The sequence below is a fragment of the Symphalangus syndactylus genome, chromosome 22 (assembly GCF_028878055.3).
Source record: "Symphalangus syndactylus isolate Jambi chromosome 22, NHGRI_mSymSyn1-v2.1_pri, whole genome shotgun sequence".
NCBI classification, from domain to species: Eukaryota; Metazoa; Chordata; class Mammalia; order Primates; family Hylobatidae; genus Symphalangus; species Symphalangus syndactylus.
Window position 1 is genome coordinate 32,215,914 of NC_072444.2, and position 25,089 is coordinate 32,241,002.

Here is a 25,089-nt window from a genome sequence, read left to right on the forward strand (position 1 = left end):
CAGCAAGTACTTCCCAGTGTCTAACCTAAATTGTTCCTGCTCTGGTCTAATTCATTTACGTGGTACCCACTGGGCCATGAGGAACCCAGTTAGTGGAATCATCCCCGCATTTCCTCTCTTCCCTTTACCTTGGCTGGGAAGCTCAGGACGGTGGCCTAGCCCTGATGAGCGCTGCTGTAAACCACCTGTTCCCTTCCCTGTGGCCCAGCATCGCGTTCCAGAATTAACATTTCTCTGCATTAGAAACAAACACACATATTTTCCTCTTTTTAGATTTGTTTTGCTAAACAAATTAATCTAGCACCAGATTATATTATGAAGAACCATAAATCGCTTCCAAGATAAGCATCTGTCGAGATGGATTAGCAACATCCAATGCACTGTGAATTAATTTGCTAAGCCTACAACACTGTCCCGGGTGTTCAACTTTAGTAATAACAAATGTAATTTGGAATAAATGGGACCTTGTTTCCTCATCCATGTCTATATAGTAAGTGATGTACACAGAGGAGGTGACAGTAAGGGAGAGTAGCACGAAATCCTACTACGATGATGGCTGCTGAGTTTACTGAGGTGAAAACGAACACTCTGTAAACTGCCAGCAGGTGCCTGACGGTGCAGGATGAACTGCAGACCCCGCATGTCCGTGGATTCCCAAAAGAGGCTGCATGGGAGGCAGTTGATGCAGGACCTCCAGAGCCTCTTCCTCCGGAGCCTCTCCCAAGCCCACAGCCTCCATCTCTGGGCACGGCCCTCAGCATGTGCAGGGAGCCCAGGCTGTGCTTCCATAGAAACATTGCTCTCTAGGGAAGAGGAGCTCAGAATAAAAACCACAGGTTCTCTTGTCCAGGTGAAGGAAGAAAGTAGGTCACCGGCTGAAGGACAAAAGCCACCCGCCCCATGAAAACCTGTCCAAGGACTGCCCGGTGCCTGCCTGCCCAAGATGAGGAGGAACCAGGGCCAGGACGCAGTCTAGTGAGGACGCAGAGGGCCTGGATGCCGTGCCGGCTGCCTGCAGAGGAGCTCTGAAGAGCAGTTCTCTTCCCTCCCCTTGATTCTGCAGAGGCCTAGGTGGGGCCTACCGAGCCCACAAGCTGGAGGTTGTGGAAGGCAAGCTGTGAGGAGGCCACAGGGCGCCCCCACCCATTTTGTACTGATGGCCTGAAATCTGCATCCGATTTTAAAGTTAGCAAATGTTGCTGTTTGTCTAGAATGTGTATGCACAGATCTAGGTTGTGAACTTCTGAGCCAATCTGGCACATCGGGCTGTGCCTGTTAACAGAGGCAGAGAAAACTGGAGGGAGGTGAGGGTGACGGGGTGTCCAGGGCTCTGCGCTCTCCCCTGCAGGCCTGCCGTGAAGCCTGGTGACATCGGTGCAGGCTACCAGTTCAGGGACAAGCCCTGGCTTGGGAGATTTCCAAGCGCTACTCCTTTCAAAGCAAATGGAGGACAGCGTATAGGAAGAAAATAAAAAACAACAAAACTGCACAGAAGGAGATATTCCAAAGCCAATGAACTGTGTGTGTCCACAGGCAGCTAGGATAACAGCAGCAGAAGAACTAGCCCTTTGTTCTGATCTCCGTCCTCCAAACACCCTCCTGACACATAACCAGGGAGCCGAACGCTGCCCCTGAATCACTGTCTGCGAAGCTTCTGTTAACACTGCTGGAAGTTCTTCCTTTTACCTGGCCTCGGCCTTTCTTGCTATTTAAGGCCATTCCTAATCCTCACCGAGGTCAAGTTGGCAGGCACCCTGCCCCTGCCCATGGGTCCCACACCCTTGAAGGCTTTTGAAGACTCCGGGGCGGGGGGATCCTTAATTGTGTCATGAGACGAGCAAGCGTCTTGCTCAAGGGCCGGCCCCAGAGACAAAATTCTACTATCCTGGAAGACGTGGCTGTGTGTGGTGGATTCCACCAGTCTGTAACAGGGGTGCAGCACCTGGTGGATTCAGCTGGTCCCTAACAGAGGCACAAGAGGTGCAGCGCCCACTTCTAGGTACATACTAAAAAGGGAAACTCTCCCATCTCACGCCCCCTTCCTCTAAGGCACAGCCTGTATTTGCCAGTCTACACGCATGTGCAAGCTCGTGGACACATCACGCCTGCATCTCTTGGAGCCTCCACACGTAGCATCACCCAGGGACATCTAAGCATCTCTCCCGAGTCACGCTCCAGCCCTCAACCCCAAGCAAACCCAAACCAGAAGAGAGATGGCCGTACCTGAGGCCTCCCCCAGGATCCTTGGGGGCTGGGTGACTTCCCCATTGTTGCTGGGACTGGTGGAAGGCTCTGTTGTGCTAACCCCACCTGGGATCCTTCTCCGGGGATCCAGGGACTCGGTGAACCCCTTAGTCTGCAGCGTCATAGGGGTGGCCGTGGTGGTGGTGGTGGCGGCCACAGTTGTCTTCCGTGTTTGTAGGATGGAGACCGTGGTGGGACCGTAAACGCCCGGAAATGTGTTGGACTCCAGGGCCTCCTCGTCCCCCGTGGGCCCCCAGGCAATGAACTCAGTCTCCGTGGTGGGCCGGCTGCCTCTGGAGTCGAAGCTGCTGAGACTGTCCCCCTGCAGGTGCCTCTTGCCCCTCCTCAGGAGGGCCTGCTGCTCTGGGGCCCCACCGGCCACCGCGGAGGACGAGGACGAGGACGAAGAGGCGATGGAAGGGCTGGATTTGGCAGCAGCTGGGGGCTTGGCCAGTCCTGCCTTGGGCACGAGGGCGGCCGCCTGGTCCCGGGGCCTGTGGGCCCGTCTGGCTCGGGGCATCTGCATCTGCCCGTGGATCCGCTCCACTCGGGGCGGCCGGGGGCTCCACACCGGGGCCGGGACCCGCGCTGGCTGTCCACTCCTAAAACTCCACAGCCGGGGCGGCCGGGGCGGCGACCGCGGCAGAAGCCAGAACTCCGGCCCCGGGCCCAGGGCCTCGCAGGCGGGCAGGTCCACGGCGAGCTGAAACATGGCTATCAGTATCCAGGCATGGCTTCCGAGGGGGCGGCCCGGCCAGCGGATGGACATGGAGCTGTGCGGAGGCGAAGGAGAGAAGAGCGGTCAGTGGAAGCCGAGGAGGGGGACTGGGCCCCGGAGCCCTCTCCTTCCACCCCCCACTGTGACAAGGACGCTCTCTTCTTCTAGAAAGAGCTCCTTCTAACTTCAAAAGGGAAGCCGAAACCCTTCCTACCTTTACTTCAAAGGCTGACTCACGTGCAAGAACAGTGCGGGCTGCGAGGGTGCGGGGAGCTGCTTCCCCGCACCGTGGGGCTGAGGCGCCTGCCAGGCACAGAGCAGGCTGGTCGCCGAATAGTCCATTTCACGGGAGGAAAACCGAGCCTCAGAAACCCCCAGCCTTTCAGGTCAGCCTTGACAAGATAACCTGAAAAGACCTGGGAGTCCCTCCTTCCTTTTGCCCATCACACGAGGAGAGGACGTAAGTGAGAGGATGGCAGAAGCGGACACCGGCCTCCACCTGGGACCCCAGGGCCAGGCGCTTTCCTCTGCATAGCCCAGGCCACCCCCTGCCCACTGGGGAAGCGCCTCTCCCCAGGTCTAGGAGGAGCGAAACCTCCCAGCGTGAGCGCAGGCGCTTCCTAGCACCTACACCTGCCAGGCACTTGCACTTTGCAATACCAGCCGCTCCCTCTGCCCCTCACCCAGAGCCCGGCATGCATGTCGTAAACAGGCATCGCTTTAAATGCTGTACATGGGAAGGTTTCTTACTTCCGGCCTCCTCTGGATCGTACTCAGGGAAATGAGATTTGCTCTGGATCAACCGAAAGTTTATTGACGCGAAGTGTTTGTTCTGTTGACATTTCCGTTCCCCCTGTTTATCTGCAGTGCCGGTGCCCTTTGAAACCCTGTTATCCACCTCCTCAGCTCCCCGGAGGGCTGCAAAAAGGGCAAATCCTGCTCAACCTTGAGGAGGGCGGGGCTGCCTCGCCACCCAGCGGGGCTGCAGGGGAAGAAGTCAGGGCAGGCAGGGCGGGCAGGGCGGCCCCTCCCCAGTTCACATGGAGAGGCTTTGTCACCAGGTCTGGGGTCGCCTCTGGACCAGTGGACTCTCTGGTGTCACGTGAAAACCAGGGCGCGGCAGAGAGCCACGTGGAAGGGCTCAGAGGAGCCAGGCCCACGCTCTCTCTTCCACCAGCACAGATAATTGAAGACTGATTATAGGTGTCATTCAAAGTCAGTTTCTCGTCACCAGCCTCACGTCTGAAAGTTAAAATGAATCCAAAAACTGTAATGACTGAAGCGGGTGGGGAGCGCGAGGGTGTTCAGGTGCCAAGCGCCAGCCTGACGCCGCCCAAAGCCAGGCCTGGAAAGCAGGTTGGGTAGAGATTTTCTTTATAAGGCAGTGAGTGACTTCACAAAGGAAGGAAGCTGTGTGTGTCATTGTAATGCATGCACGCAAGTGTGTGTGTGCGTGTAGGCAAGCACACGTATGTGAGTGTGTACGTGTGTGACTGGGTGTGTGTGTGCGTGTGGGTCAAGCTGTGTGAGTGTGCCAGTGTGAGAGTGAGCCAGCGTACATGAGTGTAAAGACGCATCTGGGGGTGTGTCCACGAGTGTGAGAGACTGTGCGTGAGTGAGGGCCAGGGCGTCTGTGTGTATTTGGTGCGTGTGTGAGATTGTACTGTTGTGTGACTGTGTCCATATGTGTGTCAGCACAGAAGTGTGTGAGTGCATCTATGCTCATGTGTGTCAGTGCGTATGAGTGTATCTGTGTGTTCCTGTGTGAGTGTGTGTTCCTGTGTGAGAGTGTGTGTGTATTTGTGTGTGGAACTGTATCTGTGTGTTCCTGTGTGAGTGTGTGTTCCTGTGTGAGAGTGTGTGTGTATTTGTGTGTGGAACTGTATCTGTGTGTTCCTGTGAGTGTGTGTTCCTGTGTGACAGTATCTGTGTATTTGTGTGTGCAGCTGTATCTGTGTGTCCCTGTGTGAGCGTGCGAGTGTGTCTGTGAGTGTCCGTGTGAGAGACTCTGTGTGAGTGTGTCTGTGTGTGTCTGTGTAGGAGAGTTTAGTTGTAGCTGTGTGTGAATGTGTCCCTGGGGGCACGCCCTCCGTTCAGTACTGAGACCCTTGTGCCCAGTGCTGACTCTCCCTGATATCTGGGGAACAGATGGACCCCTGGTTATCAGGATGGTAAGAGAGAAACTCTTGCTCATGAGTGCTAATTACCAAAAAGGACTAATCCCCAAACAATAAGGCTTCAGTTTTTAAATCAGAATAGAAGTGCTTTGCTGCAGAAATGAGGACCTCTTCATTATGCTAATCCTCAGCACAGTGTTTCTCCTGGTGTGCAATTTCTCTGCACTAGCAGCCAAGCTCGGGGCAGGGACCAGGGCCACTGTCACCACAAGGACGAATTTAGGTTAGGGTGAAATTCCCCCATATACACAGTAAGGTAGCTCCTCTTTGGCTGCAGGTGACCCAGTGAGGATGGGAGCTGGTTTAGAATCTCTAGTTCTCCCATGACCTGCAGAGCTGGGTGGGAGTCTAGCCCCCAGGAAGATGAGATGCCGCTCTGAGCAGGTGCAGGGTCTCACCAGGCCCCACCAAGCCCCTTCAGGCTCCACCAGGCCTCACGAGACTCTGCCATGGTCTTCCAGGCCTCACCAGACCTCACCAGGCCTCACCAGGCCCCACCAGGCCCCACCACACTCCACCAAGCTCACCAGGCCTTACCAGACTGCACCAGACTCCAACAGGCCCCATCATACTCCACCAGGCCCTGACTAGACCCCACCAGGCCTCACCAGGCCCCACTACACTCCACCAGGCCCCACCAGCCCCCATCAGGCCCCACCAGCCCCCGCCAGACCCCACCAGCCCCCACCAGCCCCCACCAGGCCCGACCAGCCACCACCAGGCAGGCTGAATCAAAAGCCATGACAAGCAAACCTGACTGCCATCAGTACTTAGAGAAATATTGCCCCAGGAAATTAAAACCATAGCACCTAAGCCTGTGCCTGCCTCCCTGGCATAACTTCACACACAGGATATTTCTGTGATTTTTCACCAATCATGGCTGTAATTGGTTACTATAGAAACCCCCTCATTTCCAAGACACCCAGCTGTTATGCAGAAAAACCAACCAATTGCAACAGTGGCAGGGAGAGGTCGATTTGTTTTTCCTCTTCAAGTCCGGTTTCTTCCTTTTTAAAGTGATTGATTTGTTCAGAGAGGAAAAAAAAAGAGGGCAGGTGGGCAACCAGGACAGAGGCCCCAGCCCACTCCCAGCAGCCAAGAAATGTGGGGGGCAGGGGGAAAGCCCCTCCCATAGGAAGATGTGTAGGGGCCACTGCTCATTTCTGTGCAAGGCCAAGGGCCCCAGGCTCTGCACTGCCACCAAGACGGCTGAGCTTGGCGTGCTGCTCGGACCTGGTCCTGAGACTCTTGGGGACCTCTTGGTGACAGGCTGCATCTCTGCAGGAGGAGGACTTGGCTCTATCTCCAAGGACCGGTAAGCAGTACAATCTCTGTCCTCATCCCTTGGGCGGCTCTGAGATGAGGCAGAGCCTGGGAACACTCTTCTCACTGATCTTGCTCAGCCTGGGGCTGGGCCCTGAGCACCTCTCATTTCATGATGAACAGGTTTCGGGAGGGCCTCACCCCACAAGGCATCCATGGCACGGTCAGACATGCACCAAGACAGCAGGCGACCCCACACCTCCTCTGGAGGCAGGCCCTGCGGCCCCAACCACAGCACCAACCATCAGGAGGCGAGGCTGTGGGGCAGGCAGAGGTGGCACTGTCTCCCCCAAAACTCAAGCATCCACAGGCCCCTTAAGAACACACCGCCCGGCCGGGCATGGTGGCTCACGCCTGTAATCCCAGCACTTTGGGAGGCCGAGGTGGGAGGATCACAAGGTCAAGGGATCAAGACCATCCTGCACAACATGGTGAAACCCCGTCTCTACTAAAAATACAAAAATTAGCCAGGTGTGGTGGTGCACACCTGTAGTCCCAGCTACTCGAGAGGCTGAGGCAGGAGAATTGCTTGAACCCAGGAGGCAGAGGTTGCAGTGAGCCGAGATCGTGCCACTGCACTCCAGGCTGGAGATGGAGCGAGACTGCGTCTCAAAAAACAAACAAACAAACAAACAAAAACATACCGCTCACGTCACACCCACAGAGAGAGCTACAAGCAGAAAGACAGAGAACATGAAGTGCTGGAGAGGACACAAGGAGACGGGAGACATAGTATGCTGTTGGTGGGAATGAAAACCAGAGTGCCTCTGAGCAAAACAGTTTGGCAATTCCTTGGAACCCTAAAGACAGAGTTCCAGTGACCCTGCTGCCCCTCTCTTAGGCACAGACATCTGTCCACATGAAAACCTGCACAGGGAGGCCCAGGGCCACACACAATTCACAACAGCCAAAGCTGACTCAGCCCACGTGCCCGTCAGCTGCGGAATGGATAAAGGGGATCTGGCGTAACGTTACAATGGAGTATCGTTCAGCCTTTAAAAGGATGGCAGGATTACTTGATCTGTGCTACGATGTGGATGCACCTTGAAAACCCTGGGCAGGGAAAGAAGCCAGGCACTCAAGGCTACACGGTGCACGGTTCCACTTACAGGAAATGCACAGAGTGAGCAAATCCATAGAGACAGAAAGATGAGCAATTGCCCAAGGCTTGGGGAAGGGGTATGGGGTAGGGGGTTTCTTTTTGGGGTGACAAAATGTTCTGGAATTGTGTGTGGGGGTAGCTGCACAACTCTATGCCTACACGAAACCCACTAAACTGTACACTTGTAATAGGTGAGTTTTGTGTGATGTATATCCCAATACAAATCAAAAGGAACATACTAGAGAATGGGGTGTGTGCAAGGGTTGTGGGGACGATGTGGAGTGCATGGCGTGGCACCCTAATCCTGGCTCTGGCGGATGGGTGGAAGGCAGAGTGGCCCCCGGAGCTGCAGGCACGTGGGCAGGAGGAAGCCATGGAGACTTTGGGTTCATCCACCCAGTCTTCACTGGGACACCCTGAATGTGAGACAGGGTCCCTGCCTGAGCACCTGAGGACCACATCTACACCCTTTGAGAACAGGCACGGAAAGCTCCCTCTCAGCAGCCTCGAACCCATGATTTTCAAAGAAAGAATAATCTCCTTGGCCACCCACCCCCTACTCCCCAGCTGCTTCCAAATGAGGAACTACTGCTCCGTCTCGCTTTATTTTCTAGTTTGTGGCTTTCTTGCTTCTCTTCCTTTTAAATTTTTATTGAAATATTTTTTTCCCAAGAACAGTTTAATAAGATTTGGCAAATTGAGATTCAATTCACTACTTTCTGTATATTTTCTTCACAGAAGAAAATCACTGTCAATTAAGGGGACAAAGACATCTCTTCCACTTAAAGTTGCACCTTTCCCCGAGTCGGGAGTGTGCAGCGTGAGCCTCCTGGGAGCACCGGCACAGTGAGAAGCAGGCCAGGCCCTGGAATTGTTCCACCGGGGAACAGCCCAGAATCTTCAGGGTGGGACAGGACCTTGGAGCTGTGCCCGTGGCCAGTCCATCCCAGTCCTTCCATGAAGACACCCACTTCCCGTGACTCCTCCAGGTCCTGTCATTCACTGGCTCTGGGGCCCGGGAGAAATGCTGCATCTGATGGAGAAGTTAGCTTGGCATGGGCTTGTAGCTTCCCACTCTGCAAGCCCCAGTTTTTCTGTCATTCATCCGAGTAAGTTGGGGCAGGTGGGCTCTGAAGTCTCCTCCTCCTCGTTGAAGAAGACCCGTGCTTCTGTGATCAATAATTCACTGGGCACTGCTAGAAATGATTTCCAGGAAGCAGAAGGAATAGACACAGACATATTTGTTCTATGACACAGTGGTGCCGTTGGCTTTTTGTGAGTCCATGCTCTTTTGTGGAAGGCCCCATCCCAGAAGTGGACCTCCCTTCCCTGAGGGCCCAGGGTCTACCCCTCGGTCCCCAGTGACCCATGTCCAGATGCTTCCTGACTCCCACCCTACTTCTATTGGTTTGCTTCAAAAAAGCTTTTTATTTTAGAATAGTTTAAGATATTCCAAAAAAATTCCAAAAAAATTCCAAAAGAGCCCAGAGAGTTGCTGGGAACTCATCTCCAGTCTCCCCTCAAGGGACACCTTAGGTCATCATGCCACAGCGCCATGGTGCATAACCAGGAACTACACACGTGGCTTGGACTTCTCCAGTTTTCACTTAGTGTCTGCTTTCAGTCCCAGGAACCCATCCAGAATCCCACGTGGCATCAAGTGGTCGTGTCTCCTTCGGCTCCTCTTGGCTGTGATGGTTTCTCAGGCTTTCTCTGTGGCTGATGACCTTGACGGTTCTAAGGAGGACTGGTCAGGGGTTGCACAGAATGGTCCTCTTCATTGATTGATTGGTCTGAAGTGTGTCCCGTGATGAGACCGGCCTTCTGTGTTTTGGGGGATGCCCACAGAGGGGAAGTATCCGCCTCATACAGGGTACCCAGGGCACCTGCTCTCAACAGGACCGCTCCCTGCTGAAGCTGACCTTGAATAGCATTTGCCAGGGACGTTTGCCCAGTGCTGTCACTGGGAAGGCAATCCTGCTCCTTTCCAGAATCTTTGGAAGCAGGTCACTAAGCACAATGCACATTCTTGGAGGGGGAGGGGTACTCATTTAAAAAAAAAAAAAAAAAAACTCTTCAAAACTTCCCTGTTTGGCAGCTGGAGCAGGCAGGAGGGAGCAGGACTGGCTAGTGTAAGGGGGTAATTATCCACAATACAGTGGATGGGGAACAAGGCACTATTTTTCCTTTCCTTAACACCTACCTTCAATGTTCCAAACGTTTCTGGGCTTTGGAAACATACAGGGCGTTGTGGGGAGAAGCAGGGTGGAGGGCCCTAGGCTGCCCGGGCTACACCCGGAGGGCAGAGAGCCTGCACTGCCAGGGATTCCTAGCCCAGGGAGCTCGGGGAGGCAGGAGGGGCGCCTTCTTGGAGATTTGTTCTCAGGGACATTCAGATGTATCTTCTCCTGGAATATGGCAGCATATTCTGCTCTTTGCAAAGACAAGAGATCAAAGGGCGTGGGCTCGGGGTCCCCTGGAGCTGGTGGCAAGCCCTCTGTGACTGGGGTTCTGTGTTGGCCATACCCAACCCCTGACCTTTGGGTAGGATAAAACTTCAAGAACATTGGGCCTCTTAGCATCCTAACCTCCCGTTCGCTGATAAGATGTGAGTTCCACCAGGAAGAGAAATTTGGTGTTAGGTGGGATGCGAGATTTCAGCTCAGATGTGAAAATGGCCTCATTATCCCTAAACTCTCCTCTAATTCCAAGTTCCCTGGTGGTTCTGCCCTTGAGAGAAAGGGAAAGTGTCTCCCAGAGCAGATGGACTTCCATCCCTTCCCCCTTCACACAAGAACCTCTGCTCCCCCAACTCAAGAGCAGGCTTGCTCTGTGTCCCCCTGAGTCACCACCAGGACGGTGCAGATGGCTTCCCACCGAATTTCAGAGCAGAGACCAACCCCCTCTACTCAGGGGATACGGCCGTCCCCCAGTCTTAGTCCCCAGCCCTGGCGCAGGAAGGGAACACCCACTTTCTTCTGCAGTCCCTGGTTCCATTTCCCTAATGAAAACACATGAAGCCGTGATTCACTTTCGCGGCATTCCCAGCCTGATGTCATTGTAATGTCCTGTCAGAGCCACTCCGCGCTCTGCCTCTTGATTTAATATGATTAAAAACTTCCCTCCCTTTTGGAAGGGAGCTCCAGGTTGCCTAGAGGCTTTCATCATCAGAGGCCCATACACGTCCAGCGCGCATGCGATACTTGACTCATGGAGAAGCAGTAACGTAGAGATGACTCATTTGGGTCGGACAGAAACCTCCAGAATGACAAGAAGGCTTTCTGAATCCCATCATGGAACCTCTGGCTACTCTCCTTCCCCAGAGCTTGGAAATCAGCCCTGGTTGTCTGGGGGCCTCCCAATGCCCCATCCCCAGGACAGCAGGTCTAACTCCTGCTCTGAGGTCAAGGCCCACGAAGCTCCCCCAGACAGCTCTGGGAGGCAGCCCAGAATCTGGGGTGGTCCCGGGACAGTGTAGAGGAGAGTGCCCAGCGGAGGCTCCTCTCATGAGCCCAAATTGCCTCCTCCCTGCCCCAGCACACCAAGGGCCACACTTACAGGGAGGGGCACTCCCTGCAACTCACCCGCTGGCCTCACCGGGAGCCCCAGGACGCCCCGGATGGAAGGGACCATGACGACGGTCCGGCCCAGCCCACGCCAAGGCGTTTTCCTTAAGCTGATAATGCCTGGGACCCCAGGAGGGGTTGTGAACCTTCACGAAGGGTTCCCCGTTCAAGCCCTTGGGCAAAGCAGTGAGCTAAGTAAGCGAAGCCAAACTCTCTAACTGACCTCCTTTCCACAGAACATCTTGGGAACCAGTGGATCGGTACTTCGCAGGCCATAACGTTACAAAGCACTATTCTTAACCCAAACCTGGATAATGCCAGTGTGAGACCCCAAAATGGAGTGGCCTGACTCAAGTCACAGTGAGCTGGCCTCCGATCTGGACTGAGAGTCTAGGCCTCGGGGCACCTGAGATCTCTGCTCAGGAATGAGGTCCCAACAACCCTGCAGCTGTAGGAGCAGGGACACATTAGAACACTGGGGACACGTTAGAACACTGGGGACACGTTAGAACACTGGGGACACGTTAGAACACTGGGGACACGTTAGAACACTGAGGACATACTAGAAAACTAGGGCAAAATCAGTAACTCCTGTGACCTGTAACTTCGGGGACTACTTCCTGGGCAATCTATGAATGGCTGTGCACAGCGGGGTGTTGGGGGAGGAAAGGGAAGGGAGGTGAAGGTGACTGTGCCCTGTGGGGAGGGACATGGGGCACGCCTTGTGCCTGGCAGGTGCCACCCTGCATCTACGCAGCATCACAGCCCAGCGGCACAGCAGGCCTTAGTGAACCACATGGCCCCTTCTTGCAGAAGATGGTAAAAACGGCATCCTGTGGTACCGCAGACCATTTAGACACATCACCAGTTCTCATTTAAGGGTGATTTTGCCCCTCAGGGGACATTTGGCAATATCTGGAGACATACTTGATTGTCACTATTCAGGTTTGCTACTGGCATTTAGTGACAGAAGCCAGGGATGCTTCAACACATCCTGCAGTGTAGACAGACTCCACCACAAAAGACCAGAGGGCCGAGGCTGGGAAACCTGATGGTATGGGCACCACTTGCTCCTCCCAGTCCCAGTAAGGGAGGAACGATGGTCTCATTTCCAAGAGGAAAGAGGCTTGCAGGCCATGTAGCTCTCCATGGCTGACCTACAGCTGCTCCCAAAACAGCATGGCATGGGGGTGACACGAGACGGCTTTGGTGCTTGGCACTGCAACCCGCCAGCTGCGTAAGCATGACTAATCTGTGTAACCACCCTATGCTTCAGTTTTCCCACCTGTACACCTGCCACCGAGTGGCAGGGGTGTGCGGGAGACTAGACGGTGCATATTTTAAGCCTGGTTCTTTGTGACTGCTCACGGGAGCACCCAGCACTCCTCCACTCCCATTCCCTTTCCCCAGGAGCTCTGGAGCACGGAGTCTGCAGCAACTTTGGGGCACGGGGGATGTTGCTCGACAGCCTTCGCAGGTGCTTGGAGGAGACTGAAGGATAGCAACGGCGCTGGCGTTCTTGTTGCCTGGGCAACGTGCCCGCAAGCATTCTGGAGGAGTGAAGTGGTGACAAGCAGTGGGTGGGCAGGACGGTGGGTGGCAGTGTTCTCAGTCCCTGGGAGGGGAAACCTGGCTCTGTGTCTTAGCTGAGCCCCTGCTGCTGGGCCCTGCTCCCCTGTCCCTTCTGCAGGACAATTCCACAGGAAGACAGAGGGGTGGCCAGTCCAGACCAGCTGCCCCACGAAGGGCCCCACAGGTCCCCTTGGTTCAGCCTGCTCCTCCATCACATCTGTGCTCTCTGGACAGCACTCAGGATGTGAGCAGTGCAGCCTCAGCTGCGGGGCAGCCTAGCCAAGTACCCCAGGCCACCTCCTGTGCTTCCCCTGTGCACATAAAAGTTCCCAGACTGGGCCCCCAGCAAGAGATATCCCATCCCAGCGTCAAGCCCTAGCTCTTCTCCATCTCCCCCTGAGCAAAGGGACAGACTGGCAAAAGAGGTGAATGGGGCAGGAACAGAACTCACTGGCTGGGAACCTCAACCCCTGGGGGTCAGCTCAAAGGGAAGTGGCTCAGAAGAGCTCTGGGAGGGCAAGGTCTATTTTGCAAAGCCAAGGAGAGGTTCTCAGCCTGGGCCTCACATGAGGATCCTCTGGGGTGGGGGAGGAGGGAGTTCAGAAAATGCTGAGGCCCAGGCCTCAGGCAGATCCACTCACGGGCACCTGTGGGGGCGAAGCCCAGCATCAGTATGTTGTGGAAGACCCAGGGTACATCCTGGGTTAAGAGCTGAGGAGTGTCCCCAGGGCCTCCCTCAAACCTGGTTTGATCCTACTTTATGTCTATTTCAACCCGAGATACAGGATGTGGGTGGTGGGCAATAAGGGGGCCAGAGGCTGGCCCGGTGACGAGGACTCTTCAACAGCAAAGAAGGAGGTGGATCAGGAGCACACAGCTGCCCTGGCACCACGTGACATGGCCCTTTCCGGAGCTCGGGGCCCCTCAGCCAGAGCTGCCAGGCCAGGAAGACGCTCCAGGGGAGAGCTCTATGCAATCGTGCAAAGACACAAGCGCCATCACACAGATGCATATTTAACTAGAGAAAACCAAACTGAAGAGGACAGCACGCAGAGAGAAAAAGACGGCGTAGGATACTAAAATAATACCCCACAGGGATTCAGCCACAGCTACATGCCAGGCACTGAGCTAAGCATCTTACAGGAATTGTCTCATGCCGCTCTCACAGTAACCCTAGGGGAAGAGTTGGCATTGACTCTCCTCTTGCGGAAGAAGGAAAAACACAGAAATAGTAGCTGTGTCTTTCTCTGGAATGAAGTCTCTTAAAAATACAACTCAAAGAAGGTGGGGCTCAGGGAGGGAAGTATTTGGCTGCAGGGAGATGTTGGTTCTAGGAAGGATGTGTCCCTCCAAAGGCTTCAGATTTTCAACACGGCTCCATCATCTCTCCTACATTGGGAAAATGCATTCCTCACAGAGAGCATTCCACAGATCACCCACACTGTTTCCCGGTGACAGCGCTATAGCTCATTCTTGATGGTCTTGTCCCTGGAAAGGGAACTGAGAGGAATAAATGTCAGGTTATCGCCAGCTTCCAAAACACTCACTGCAGCCCCTCTGTCTTCATAGGAAATATCTATTTTGGTTTCGTTGCAATTGTTATGTTGGTATTTACGAAACTCGGTATGCACGCCAGGCGCTTTTGAAGCCAACCAAGGATGGGAGGAGAACAGCAAAGGCTCTGCCTCTGGAAACAAGTACGTGGCTGTTCCGTGGGTTTCTAGAATTTGAAGACAGGAAACGAACGGCATTGGTGGAGGCAGGCAGGGTGCGGTGTGGGGCCAGGAGAGCAAGATGGTCAAGAAGAAGCTTGGGGTCAGGTGGGTCTGGGCGGAGCATCAGCTTCTCAGTGGGCCCACTCACCATGCACCCTGGGGCGAGCCCTTTCACTTCACTGGGCCCCAGGGCGGGGGTGACGATGACCAGATGCTACCCTTGTTAGGAGTGAGAAGGAGGTTCTGAACTCTGGCCACAGGAGGCCATGCCCCCAGGGCAGCAGTGTGCTCTGTGATGCAGGGGGCACACAGCTGCAGGTGCACCGGGGAGCCAGGAGCAAGGCAGAGGCCAGGGCCTGGGACCCCTTAGCTGTCTGCAACCCTGCCCAAGCCACTCCCCCCCAGACCATCCTTAGTACAAGCTGCAACCAAGGGCTTCCATTCCAGGGGCACCACGGAGAGGGGCTCAGTGTGGCTAAGGCACCTTGGGTTCTGGCACATCAGAGGGCACACAGTGAGGAGGACAGAATCAGGAGTTTTAGAACTCAGAGCCATGGCCAGGGGTGGGCCTTATAAAAGAACTGAAATTACAGAAGGAGCTAGAGCAGCTCAGAGTTTCCTGGGAGGCACCCACATGTGTGACCGTCACACAGAGGAAGGATGACCACTCCTCAGGTGGCCAGGGGAAGAGGCCCTGTGGTTGACTGAGGGTGGGAGAGGGCCAATGACCTTGAAGGTTCTTCTCAGTCTGTGCTCACTGGATTTTGGGGGAAGGGGGAAGGCCGGCCTGGCCTCACACAGCTGAAGGTAGGTACAACAGCCCACCTAAGGTGATGTGGAGACCTCAGAAGTCTTCAAACAGCCTTCTCCATATCCTGCTGTGAACATCACCATCCCCAGTCCTTTATACCTGAGTGTAAATGACGTCTTTGCAGGGGACCAAGGTCTATGAGATGAAGACTCATTTGGTGGCCTCCAGGGAGCATGTGGCTCCTGAGAATAAGCCCCAGAGGCTCTCAGGGGACAGGGGCGTGGGGACAACGTGTCCTCCAGCCTCAGGCCCCTTAGCGGCCCATCTAGTATCCCACATCCATGGTGATGAGCAAAGAACATAGTGATGGGGAAACACGCTGGCACGGCTAGACGAGGTGAGATCATCCGCGTAAATCACTCAATGGAGGCCGTGGTTCTGTCTCATCTTCAGCTACACAAAATTCCCATTTTCTCATCAGGAGAAGAAATGAAAAGAAGCGAGGCTCTGCTGCCTCACAGGAGATGCCGCGATGACTGCATAGCGGAATCTCCTGCCGGCTGCCCGCCACCACCCCACGCTGGTGCAGAGTGAAGCCGGCTGGAGGAAAAGAGCACAGAACGCGGACTTAGCAGTCCCCTTGGCTCTTGCTTCTCCTCCGGCCACTGGAACGCTGCCCTGAGGACAGGCCCAGGACCAGGCAGGTCCAGATCCAGCCCATTAGTGGCTGTGAGTCTTGGTCCTGCCTTTGCTGAGGTGGGAGCACCATGGCTCAGCTCCTGTCCAGGTCTTGCTGGGACCATCCTGTTAGATGTGTGCACACCCTCAGGGACAGACTCCCTACTCTCCCCATGTTACCCACGAGGGGCTGGCGTTTTGGAGATGGTGGCGCACCTGCCCAAGGTCACCAGCTAGTAAGTACCACCACATGGACCTGGCACCAGCCTATGGGACTCAGATGCCCATCTTGAAGCTGCACAGAGGAAGGGGAGCAAGTCCAGCCATGGTCACTCAGAAGTAGAAAAGGCCTGGAAAGAGTTGTCCTGAGGTGATGTCACTACAGTACCAGCCACCATCAGCATTTTCCCAGCCTCTGTTTGAACACAAACAATGACAGGGAACTCATTACCTACAGGGACCACTGAAAAATGCTGGCCAGGGCCTCTGTTGGAAAAGTATTCCTTGTGCGAAGCCACAAATGGCTTCCTCTGATTTCTCCTCCAATCCCATTGCCAGCCCTGTGCCGTGGGAACCCAGGACAAATCTAATCCTGTGCTGCACTCGCATATACAGGCCACATGTGCATAATGCACACACACAGATACACATGCACAAATGCAGGCATGCACAGAACACAGGTGTACACATACAGCCACATACAAACTAATAAAGTCAGGCATGCACACACAGAATACAGACACACATCTGTACATGTAACCTGAGTGATACATGCATATACAGAAAACACAGGCACATAGACACACATGCACAAACTAACATATACACACAAACACAGGTGCACACAAACACACCATATGTGCATACAGAGAAAGCATGCACACATACACACATGCATATGTGCACATGCAGAGACACACATACACAAGAACATGCAGAGACACACATGCACACAGAACATGCATGCATGTACACACATATGCACACATGGAACACAGGTGCATACACACAAACACATTTTGTGTGCATACAGAAAAAACATGCACACGTATACACATGCACATGTGCACATGCAGAGACACACATGCACACAATATGCCTGAATGCACAGTCATATGCACACACAGAATGCAGGTGCATGCACACACAAACACACCATGCAGGCACAGCCAGTACACAGACGCACATGCACACGCAACAATCACTGGCTGCAGTTTCCAAGTCCTTGCAAGGTTCCCTCTGCAGCCTGGCTGTGAAATCCCACCACCCTGGCCACCCCCCGGGCATAAGCTGTCTCCCTGGGTTCCCAAGTGGAGTGTCTAGAGCAGACGCAGCCTGGCATACAGCTGCCCTGGCGGCTGCCCGTCAGCGTGGGGATGATGCACTGTGGGTTGGGTAATTCCTTCCCAAAGGGACACAGCATAGCCAGGGCAGCCAGGCAGCCCAGGGACAGGGCTCCCCTGGGGCTGGAACTTCCAACTCCCCCTAATGAGATCATCCCATCCAGAAGCTGTTCCTGAGAAGGTGTCAGGAGGACACTTGCTAAAATGTCTGGGATGTGTAGCAGCCTTTCCAGGAAGCCCTGGTGCTTCTGAGCAGTGGCTATGACTTGAAGGGGGAAAAGAACAGTTTCCTGGGAAAGCCTAGGTTTCTGAATGACCAGGAGCCAGCACTGCCCGGGCCAGGGAGCCTCCCTGCCCCCACCCTCACCCCAAAACCCCCGTGTCTCAAGTTCTGCTTGGCTTTTTATAGGAGCCACTCCCTGACCACCTGCTGGCTGCTTCCAAGGAGAGATGGGTTTCAGACACACATAATTCTCCACTCAGGACAGGGTTTACTGTGATTATCTAGAAAGTTCTCCCCCCAGACACAAATGGCTGTGGAGTTATTGATGAACCCCCCAGTACGAGAGAACTGAGAATGGGTGCAGCAATGTCATCCCACAGGATCATGCTCCTGTCTCCCTGAGGCTCTGTTAGGGGCTGACTTGGGTCTCCTCAAGTTCATATGTGGAAGCTCTAGACCCTGGTGTGACCGCATTTGGAGAAAGGGTCTTTACAGAGGTAATTAAGTGAATACAAGGGTATTAGGGTGGGCCCTAAGGCAATAGGGTCTTAAAAGAAGAGATGAGAACAGATACACAGAGCCAAGACCACGTGAAGATACAGGGGAAAGACAGCATCTACAGGCCCAGGAGAGGCCTCAGCAGGAACTAGCCCTGCAGACACCTTGATTCTGGACTTCCACCTTCGAAACTACAAGGAAATACATTTCTCTTCTTTAAACCACCCAGTCTGTGGTACTTTCTCACAGCAGCCAGGCCAGCCTGAACCAGGCTCCTTCCTCCTCGCCGATTCCCACTCTCCATCTCCACTGTCCCATGGAGCCTCATGGCTCGAGGTACTGTGTTTGCAGGGAACACTCACAAGCATAGGCCCACCTCAGTCTCACCTTGCCTGGCCAGCCGCGGCCTCCTGACCCTCATGGGTGGCTCACAGTGGAAACTCAGCATGGGCCCCGCAAAACCTTTGACCTCTTCTACACAGTGTGCTCACCACGGTGCCCAAATGCCACCACTGCTCACCACAGAGTGCAGCAGGAAGCCTCCAGCCATCGCAGCCCACCCTTTCCTCATGGTCTCAAAATACTTGCTCATAGGCCCTGCACACCCTCCCTCCTGCAGAGGCTCTCAGTCCCCACACAGCCACTCCCTGCAGGGAGGGTAGCATCCTTGCCTCTATCCTCACAATGCCCACAGCACCCTCCTCCAAGTTTGACAACCAAAAATGTTCCAGACATGGCCACAGGTCCCCCCACGGCCAAAGTACCCCCAGTGTAGAGCCTTGGGTCTGTCCACTCCTCCCCCCACCACCTTCTCAAGCCACAGTCCCATCTGACTCCTGGCCATCTCCGACCCTCCTCCAGCTTACATCCTGGCTCCCCACAATCCAGTGTCCACTCAGCTGCCAAAGCAATACTGAGGTTAACCTGACCATGACCTCCCTTCCTGCACAGCCTCCTCTGTTCACTTCCACTGTGCTCACAACCTAAAGCTCCCAGGGCAGCCCCTACCCATGCTCGGCTCCCCGGGTACCTGCTGGCTGTAGGTCCCGCCCCCAGCTGCGCACCTGCTCTCTGCAGCCATGTGGGGCACCAGCACTTCTCATCCTTCACCCCAGCTGAGCATCATCTCCCCACCTCCACCTGCCCACCTAGGGGAGACCCCTCACGTGACCCATGAGCTCATCTCCTTGTCGGTCTGGTCATTTAGTTTCTGAGAGTTTACAATTTGTAATGTTCCATCTGCTGTGGGCCTGGACCACTTGGGAGTTTATGCTCCAGGAGAACAAGGATGGTGTCTGTCCCCTTGACCAGGGCGTCCCAAGGAGCAGAACAGGCCCAGGGAAGAGGAGGCTCCCAAAGATGTTTGTTGAGAGACTGAATGAATGAATGGTGAGGTGACATGGCCACGCCAAGCCTCACTTTCCTTCATGTGTCAGACAGAAAATAATACTTGCTGTGCAGGGCTCAGGAGCTGAGAGCCAGGCTTCAGAAGCACCTACTCTGCTCAATTACAAGACCACCACCGTGGGTGGGGGGCTGGGATTATGACTGCATCTGATCGTTTAGGGGCCATCCCCACCCTGACAGAGGAGCTGAGGGCATGAAGCGGGTGCAGACTGGCGCCCATGCCCCTGGGCTGAGCTGGTCGTAATGGACTATGGGAGGCTCACCCCACCCCTCCCAGCTCTACAGGGCCCAGTGGCCCCCAGGAGCAGCCCTGGGAGTGTGCTGGGCAGGTGGAGGGGCAGCCCCAATGCGGGTCTACCCTCCTTCGCTCGCCCCACCCCGCCTGCCTTGTGAACAAGGCTCCACTTTTCCCGGCACTGCAGTGGGCTGGAGTGTCCCCAGACGCTTCTGTGGAAACGTAATCCCTGTGCCACAGCACCGAGATGGGACCTGTAAGAGGTGAGGGGGCCCTGAAGGCTCTGCCCCCTTGAATGGGTGAATGCCATTATCTCCCCTGAGTGGGTTCCTGATTAAAGGATGCGTTTGGCCCCTTCCTCCCCTCCATGTGCTCTCTTGCCCTCCCGCCTTCCACCATGGGATTACACAGCAAGAAGCCCCAGCAAGACGTGGGCCCCTTGACCTTGGGTGCCCCAGCCTCCAGAACTGTGAGAAATAAATCTCTGCTTTTTATAAAATACCCAGTCTCACATATACTGTTAGAGCTGCATAAAACAGGCTAAGACAGGCACTAATCAAGTCTGACATGAGCTGGCAACTCTTCCTCCCCTCCCGCTCCCAGTCCCCTGACGCCCAACGCACAGGCTGTCAGCCCCACGTGGGGAGGAAGGGCCATTCTGCAGCCAGCTGGGTTTGGGCTCTGGTGCCTCCAACAAAGGCTTGGACACTCAGTCTTAGCCCAGAAGCCCTCTCTGCTCCTGCTTAGGCCTCCTCCAATCCCTCCCCCTGTCCCCTGCCTCCAGGAAGCCCTCCATGACTCCCAGCCCCCATGGGGTTTTTCCCTCCGAAGCCCAGAGTCCCTCTCCATCAGCACATGCCCCTGATGTCCCCTGACCAAGGGCTGCTTCTCCCCTCAGTTGAGTGGCGTGGTGTCTAAAGTTCCCACAGGCACCTCCCCACTTGGGTGGGCCTTTGAATCCTGGGCAGCATGGGGCCTATGTGGGGGCTTCTCCAAGGTTTCCTCAGTTTCTCCCCATAAACTGGGAGAAAATCCGGCCCTGTCAAGTTCCCCGGGCCATGGTGAAGGAAAGGTGGCTTCCAGGAAACTGTAAAGCACAGCCGAGGTGGGCATTTATGAAGCTCAATTCTTTTTAGTATTAATTACACTGCAATAGAAATATAAACTGCTTATTTTTATACAATTATTTGATAGCCACCTAATGAAGCAGCTGCAATGATGAGCGCTGGGTTCTAGAATGGGGCACACCTCCTCCCTTCCCTGTCTAGTCCTAGCACAGAGCACAGGGCTGAGCTTGGAAAAATGTGCGCTTAATGCCCGTTCGTGGGCCAACAGACAGAGGGACCCAGATGGGGAGTTCACAGTCCGGGCAGGGAACAGGCATTTCAGCTGACAAGACCTGGAGGGAGGACAGCAGAGTGCCAGGGTGGCTTCACCTCTGCTTGGCTGAGCCTGGAAGGCTGCTTGGAGGAAGTGATGGGTCTCCAATGCCAAGTAGGAGTTGACCTGGGAGAGGAGGCAGGGAGAGAAGGAATGATGAGGCTTGATTTGTGGGGTCCACTAGGGAAGGCCCCGCTGTGGTCAGGAGGCCTGCGGAGACCAGGCCGGGGCTGAGCTGTTTTTCTCTTTTTCCGGGAAGTTCCTCCCGGATGCCTGGGGTGGGGGATTTAGGGGCAGGTGCTTCCTTAGGACCCAGCCAGCAAAGCAATTATAAGTCCTCGTAATGATGAGTCCACGCGGGCTACGTCCCCCTGCTGCACCCCAGACCTGCCCCCCAGCCTCTCCTGCAGGCTGAGAGGCCAGAAGGGAAAGGGCTGCATGAGGGGCCCAGGGACGGAGAGAGGAGAGCGGCCCAGGGCGCGGGGTGAGGAGCCTGAGAAGCCCTGACAGCCCTGTCCTGGTGGTGGGAGGCAGTGGCGGGAGCCTGCCTGGCACAGTGAGTGTCTCTGTGCCTAAGTTTCCTCACCTATTAAGCGGGGCTGACTCCTAACCCTTGAGAAGGCGGCAACGATGCAGAGACAACACATCCACGCAGGGCCGGGCGCCATGCTGCTGCCATTCCCAGGAGGAGCACAGGGCTGAGTGGAAGAGAAGCCCCAGGGCTGCGGCCAGCCTCAGGGACACCTGGCCTGGGGCAAAGGCTGTTCTTGGCTCCCTCCAACCCCGTCCCCACCCCAAGTCTGACCTACACCCTCTTCTGAGCCCTGGAGACCCTTGTCCCTCTGCAGGTCCCCGACACTCCTGAGTCAGGAATAAGACAAAACTGATTTTCCCTCAGGCTCAGGAGAGGAGGAGGCAGGGCTCCCTGCCAGGCGGTTCTGGGTCTGCAGATCATGGGCCCCCTCTGAGTGCTTGTCCCCCACACGTTTTCGCCACCGACCTCAAAGCCCTTGCTTTGTGCCTTTCTCTCTGTCACTTGCGCCTGCCCTACTCCTCCTTTCGGGTCCTGTCCCTCCTTCCCAAGCCCCCCTGACTCCTGGAGTCAGCTGGTGGGTTGCTTTTGCCATCCAGTGGCAAGCGCCAGTGTCTGCCCGGGTGTCCCCCGAGCCGGGAGTTAGCTCTGACTCTCCTCTAGCACCAGGGCTTTTGGTCAAGAGGCACACAGGACCTGGCGGCCCAAGCTCCTCTCTGGAGCCACTCCCAGGCCTAGCACAATTCCCGAGCCCTACTGTGCACCCAGCCCAAAGGGCCAGCAGGTGGCAGAGACACCTGTCACCTAAAGCACTGGCCCTGCTGATGACAGAAGCGCAGGGCACCTCGTCCACAGCCTCCACAGACTCTATGGCCTGGAGAGGACAAAGGGAGGCGGTCAGTGTGCCCAGCCTGACCCTGGCTGCCCAGCTCCAGGCAACCTGGGAGAAGGTGGCCTGGTCCCAGGAAGGCCAGGAGGGAGGGAGGAGCACCCGAGGGTGGCTGGACACCCTAGCCCCAGATGCTCTTTCCCAAACAGGAGCGGAGTCTGTTCCAGGAGCCTGATGGGACTCTGGGCTCCTGGCTTCTGGTCCCAGCTTAGTCACAACCATAAGCACATTGAGCTCACGGCCATGAGTCACCCACAGTGCACCAGCCTGCATTTCTGACCCTGGGGTTGCAATCTCGCTCAGTGGCCCTCCTCACCCCAGGCCTCAGCCTGGCACCCCTGGCTTCAGGCTTATCCGGTCCACACAGTGACCAGGCAGACATGGCCTGCCCTTCTGTGAGGCTGAGTCCAGCACAGGGCATGGAAGTCAGACCAGGCCAACGACCCAGCACACACTTGACCCCCAAGGTCCCTGCTCCCTGGATAAGAAGTCAGGTGGACTCAAGCAAAGACGCCCCTTGCTCAGGCACCAGCAGCCGAGTGGAGGCTTCCCTCCTGCCAGAAATGGTCCCAGGACCTGAGTGTGGAGAGAACTCAGGGAAGTTCTCTCTCTGTGGACCGTGTGGCCTGAGACAGCTGTTTATGCTTTGTGTCCCCATCTGTAAAATGGGCACTAAGATGCCTGTCTCCGGGATTGGTGGAGAGGATCAGATGAAATAAGGTCTGTCTGGATCCAGGACTCAGGCACAGTGACACCCAATAAAAGTGGGGGACGCGGTGTTTCTCCCAGACAGGGGCAGTGCTCTGCAACCATCAGACAAGAGGCGCAGAAAGCAGCCGTGATGTCCCCTCTCCCGTGCTGCAGCCACCTCCATGTACCCCTGGTGACAGCTCCTGGTTGTGGCTCCATGACAAAGAGAGGGCATAGCTATGGGGGCTGCCAGTGGCCATTCCATGGGCTCCCATCCTTGCAACAAGAGGTCACACAAGTAGCTGAAGGTGGGGAAGGGCTGGACTTTGCAGACCCAGCTCAGCATCTGGGACCTCTTGGTGGTAGAAGGGTGGGCAGCAGCCCTGCCTCAGGGACAGGCCCTGGTGACAGTGAAGGAGGGGACTGACTTCAGAGCCTACAAACCTCCTGGAGGGTCTGGATGGGCGCATCCCCTCCTCGGGCCTCCTGGGGGGGAAAGGGGTACTTCCCAGCCCTGGGCAGTGGTGCCGCCCCATGCTGCACACTACCCCTCCAGGGCAGGCACTGAGTCTTGTCTTTGTCAGCGAGTGGAAAATGCATCCATCATTGGCCAGGTGTGCACCAAGTTCCTACAGGGCCAGGAGGGACGGGGACTGGGGGGTCTCAACTGGGGGCAGTGATGAAATGTGGATGCTGCCCCAGGCCAGGCAGCCTGGCTGAGGGACAGTCACCCCTTTTCCAGTTGGAAGGAAAGCAAGAGAACCAGCCTCTCGTCCCCTCTGCTGCTGTGCACCCGCGAGAGGGGGCGGCCTTGGCGGGGCTGTTTCCCAGCTGCCAGGATTTCTCTGCCTCTCCTGAATTTTTTCTCAGGCTCAGCTGTGCTGGGAGCTTTACAGCTTGAAAGCGGGTTCACGCTCGTGCTCATGCCGGATGCTCATGACTCCTGGGAGCAACAGTCAACCCCGAAAGCTGTGTTTCAAGGTGGAGGAAATGGACCCTCCAAGTCCAGTATCCTGTCCTGGTGCTTCTCACCCAGGGAGCTGAAACCAAGCCCAGGCCTTCCAGGCACCCCCATCCTGCACCTTGTCCGGCCTTCACCTGCCACCACTTCCAGCCAGGGCCCCCGGGGCCATCGGCTCAGAGGCTTCTGGCCCCTCTGCCATGTGCATGATCCTGCCAGGAATGCCTCCCGCCTCCGCCTTGCTGGGCCTTGCCTTCCTGCCCTCCGCCTCCTCGTGGGTGGGCTGCGCGAGGCTCCACTCTCCTTGCCAATAAATCAGAAAATAGGTATTTTAGGTGCAACAAATTGCTTGTTTAGTTGTTAATCGGGCAACCCTTTGGCAAGGGAAAAACAATTTAACCGCCTTAATCAGCTGAATTCATACCAGGCGCGTCGTTCTGATTTCTCGGTAATTGTCTCTGAAACCTCTTTTGGGGTGAGGACGTCGGTGTGTTTCTCTCTCCCTACACTCTGTCAGGGACCGTTCTGGACACCCATTCCCTCTACATGACCTCAGGAACTGAAGACCGAAGCTGCAGGCCATGGTCCCCGAGGAACCCTCACCCCCCCACAGGCGTGTGAGGGGGGCAGGCGGGGGTCTCAGACTCTTGGCCTGAGCACATATGTGAGAGGCTTTGTTCCCACCGGTGGGTACTAGGGGGCACCCGCTCTGAGTAAGCAGGGCAGGGTGGCTCACCAGATGCCTCCCTGCCTCAGTTTCTCCACCTGTAGAAGGGAGATAATGGGCTCAGCGTCCTGTGAACTTCCCGAGTTAATACAATTCAAGTATGGGGTCATCGCCATGGCAAGGAAAACAAGAAGGGCATCACGATCCTTTTTTTTTTCTTTTTTTTTTTTTGAGACGGACTCTCACTCTGTCACCCAGGCTGGAGTGCAGTGGCACGATCTCAACTCACTGCAACCTCTGCCTCCGGGGTTCAAGCAATTCTCCTGTCTCAACCTCCTGAGTAGCTGGGATTGCAGGTGCACGCCACCACACTCGGCTAACTTTTTTATTTTTAGTAGAGATGGGGTGTCACCATATT

At 55.6% G+C, this 25,089-nt stretch overlaps 1 protein-coding gene across 3 annotated transcripts in view; it reads right to left on the reverse strand.

The window, feature by feature from the left end:
* Window positions 1–25,089, reverse strand: part of AJAP1 (adherens junctions associated protein 1) — a 139,006-nt gene that overhangs the window by 77,968 nt on the left and 35,949 nt on the right. For 2 of the 3 annotated variants that reach the window (XM_055261627.2, XM_055261624.2), the window contains exon 2: window positions 2,224–3,017. In XM_055261627.2, the coding sequence (XP_055117602.1) occupies window positions 2,224–3,013 (790 nt within the window). In that variant the 5' untranslated portion in view covers window positions 3,014–3,017. Of the gene's footprint in view, window positions 1–2,223; window positions 3,018–3,712; window positions 3,777–25,089 lie in introns of those variants that run through there. The other variant, XM_063631164.1, reaches the window with a different exon arrangement.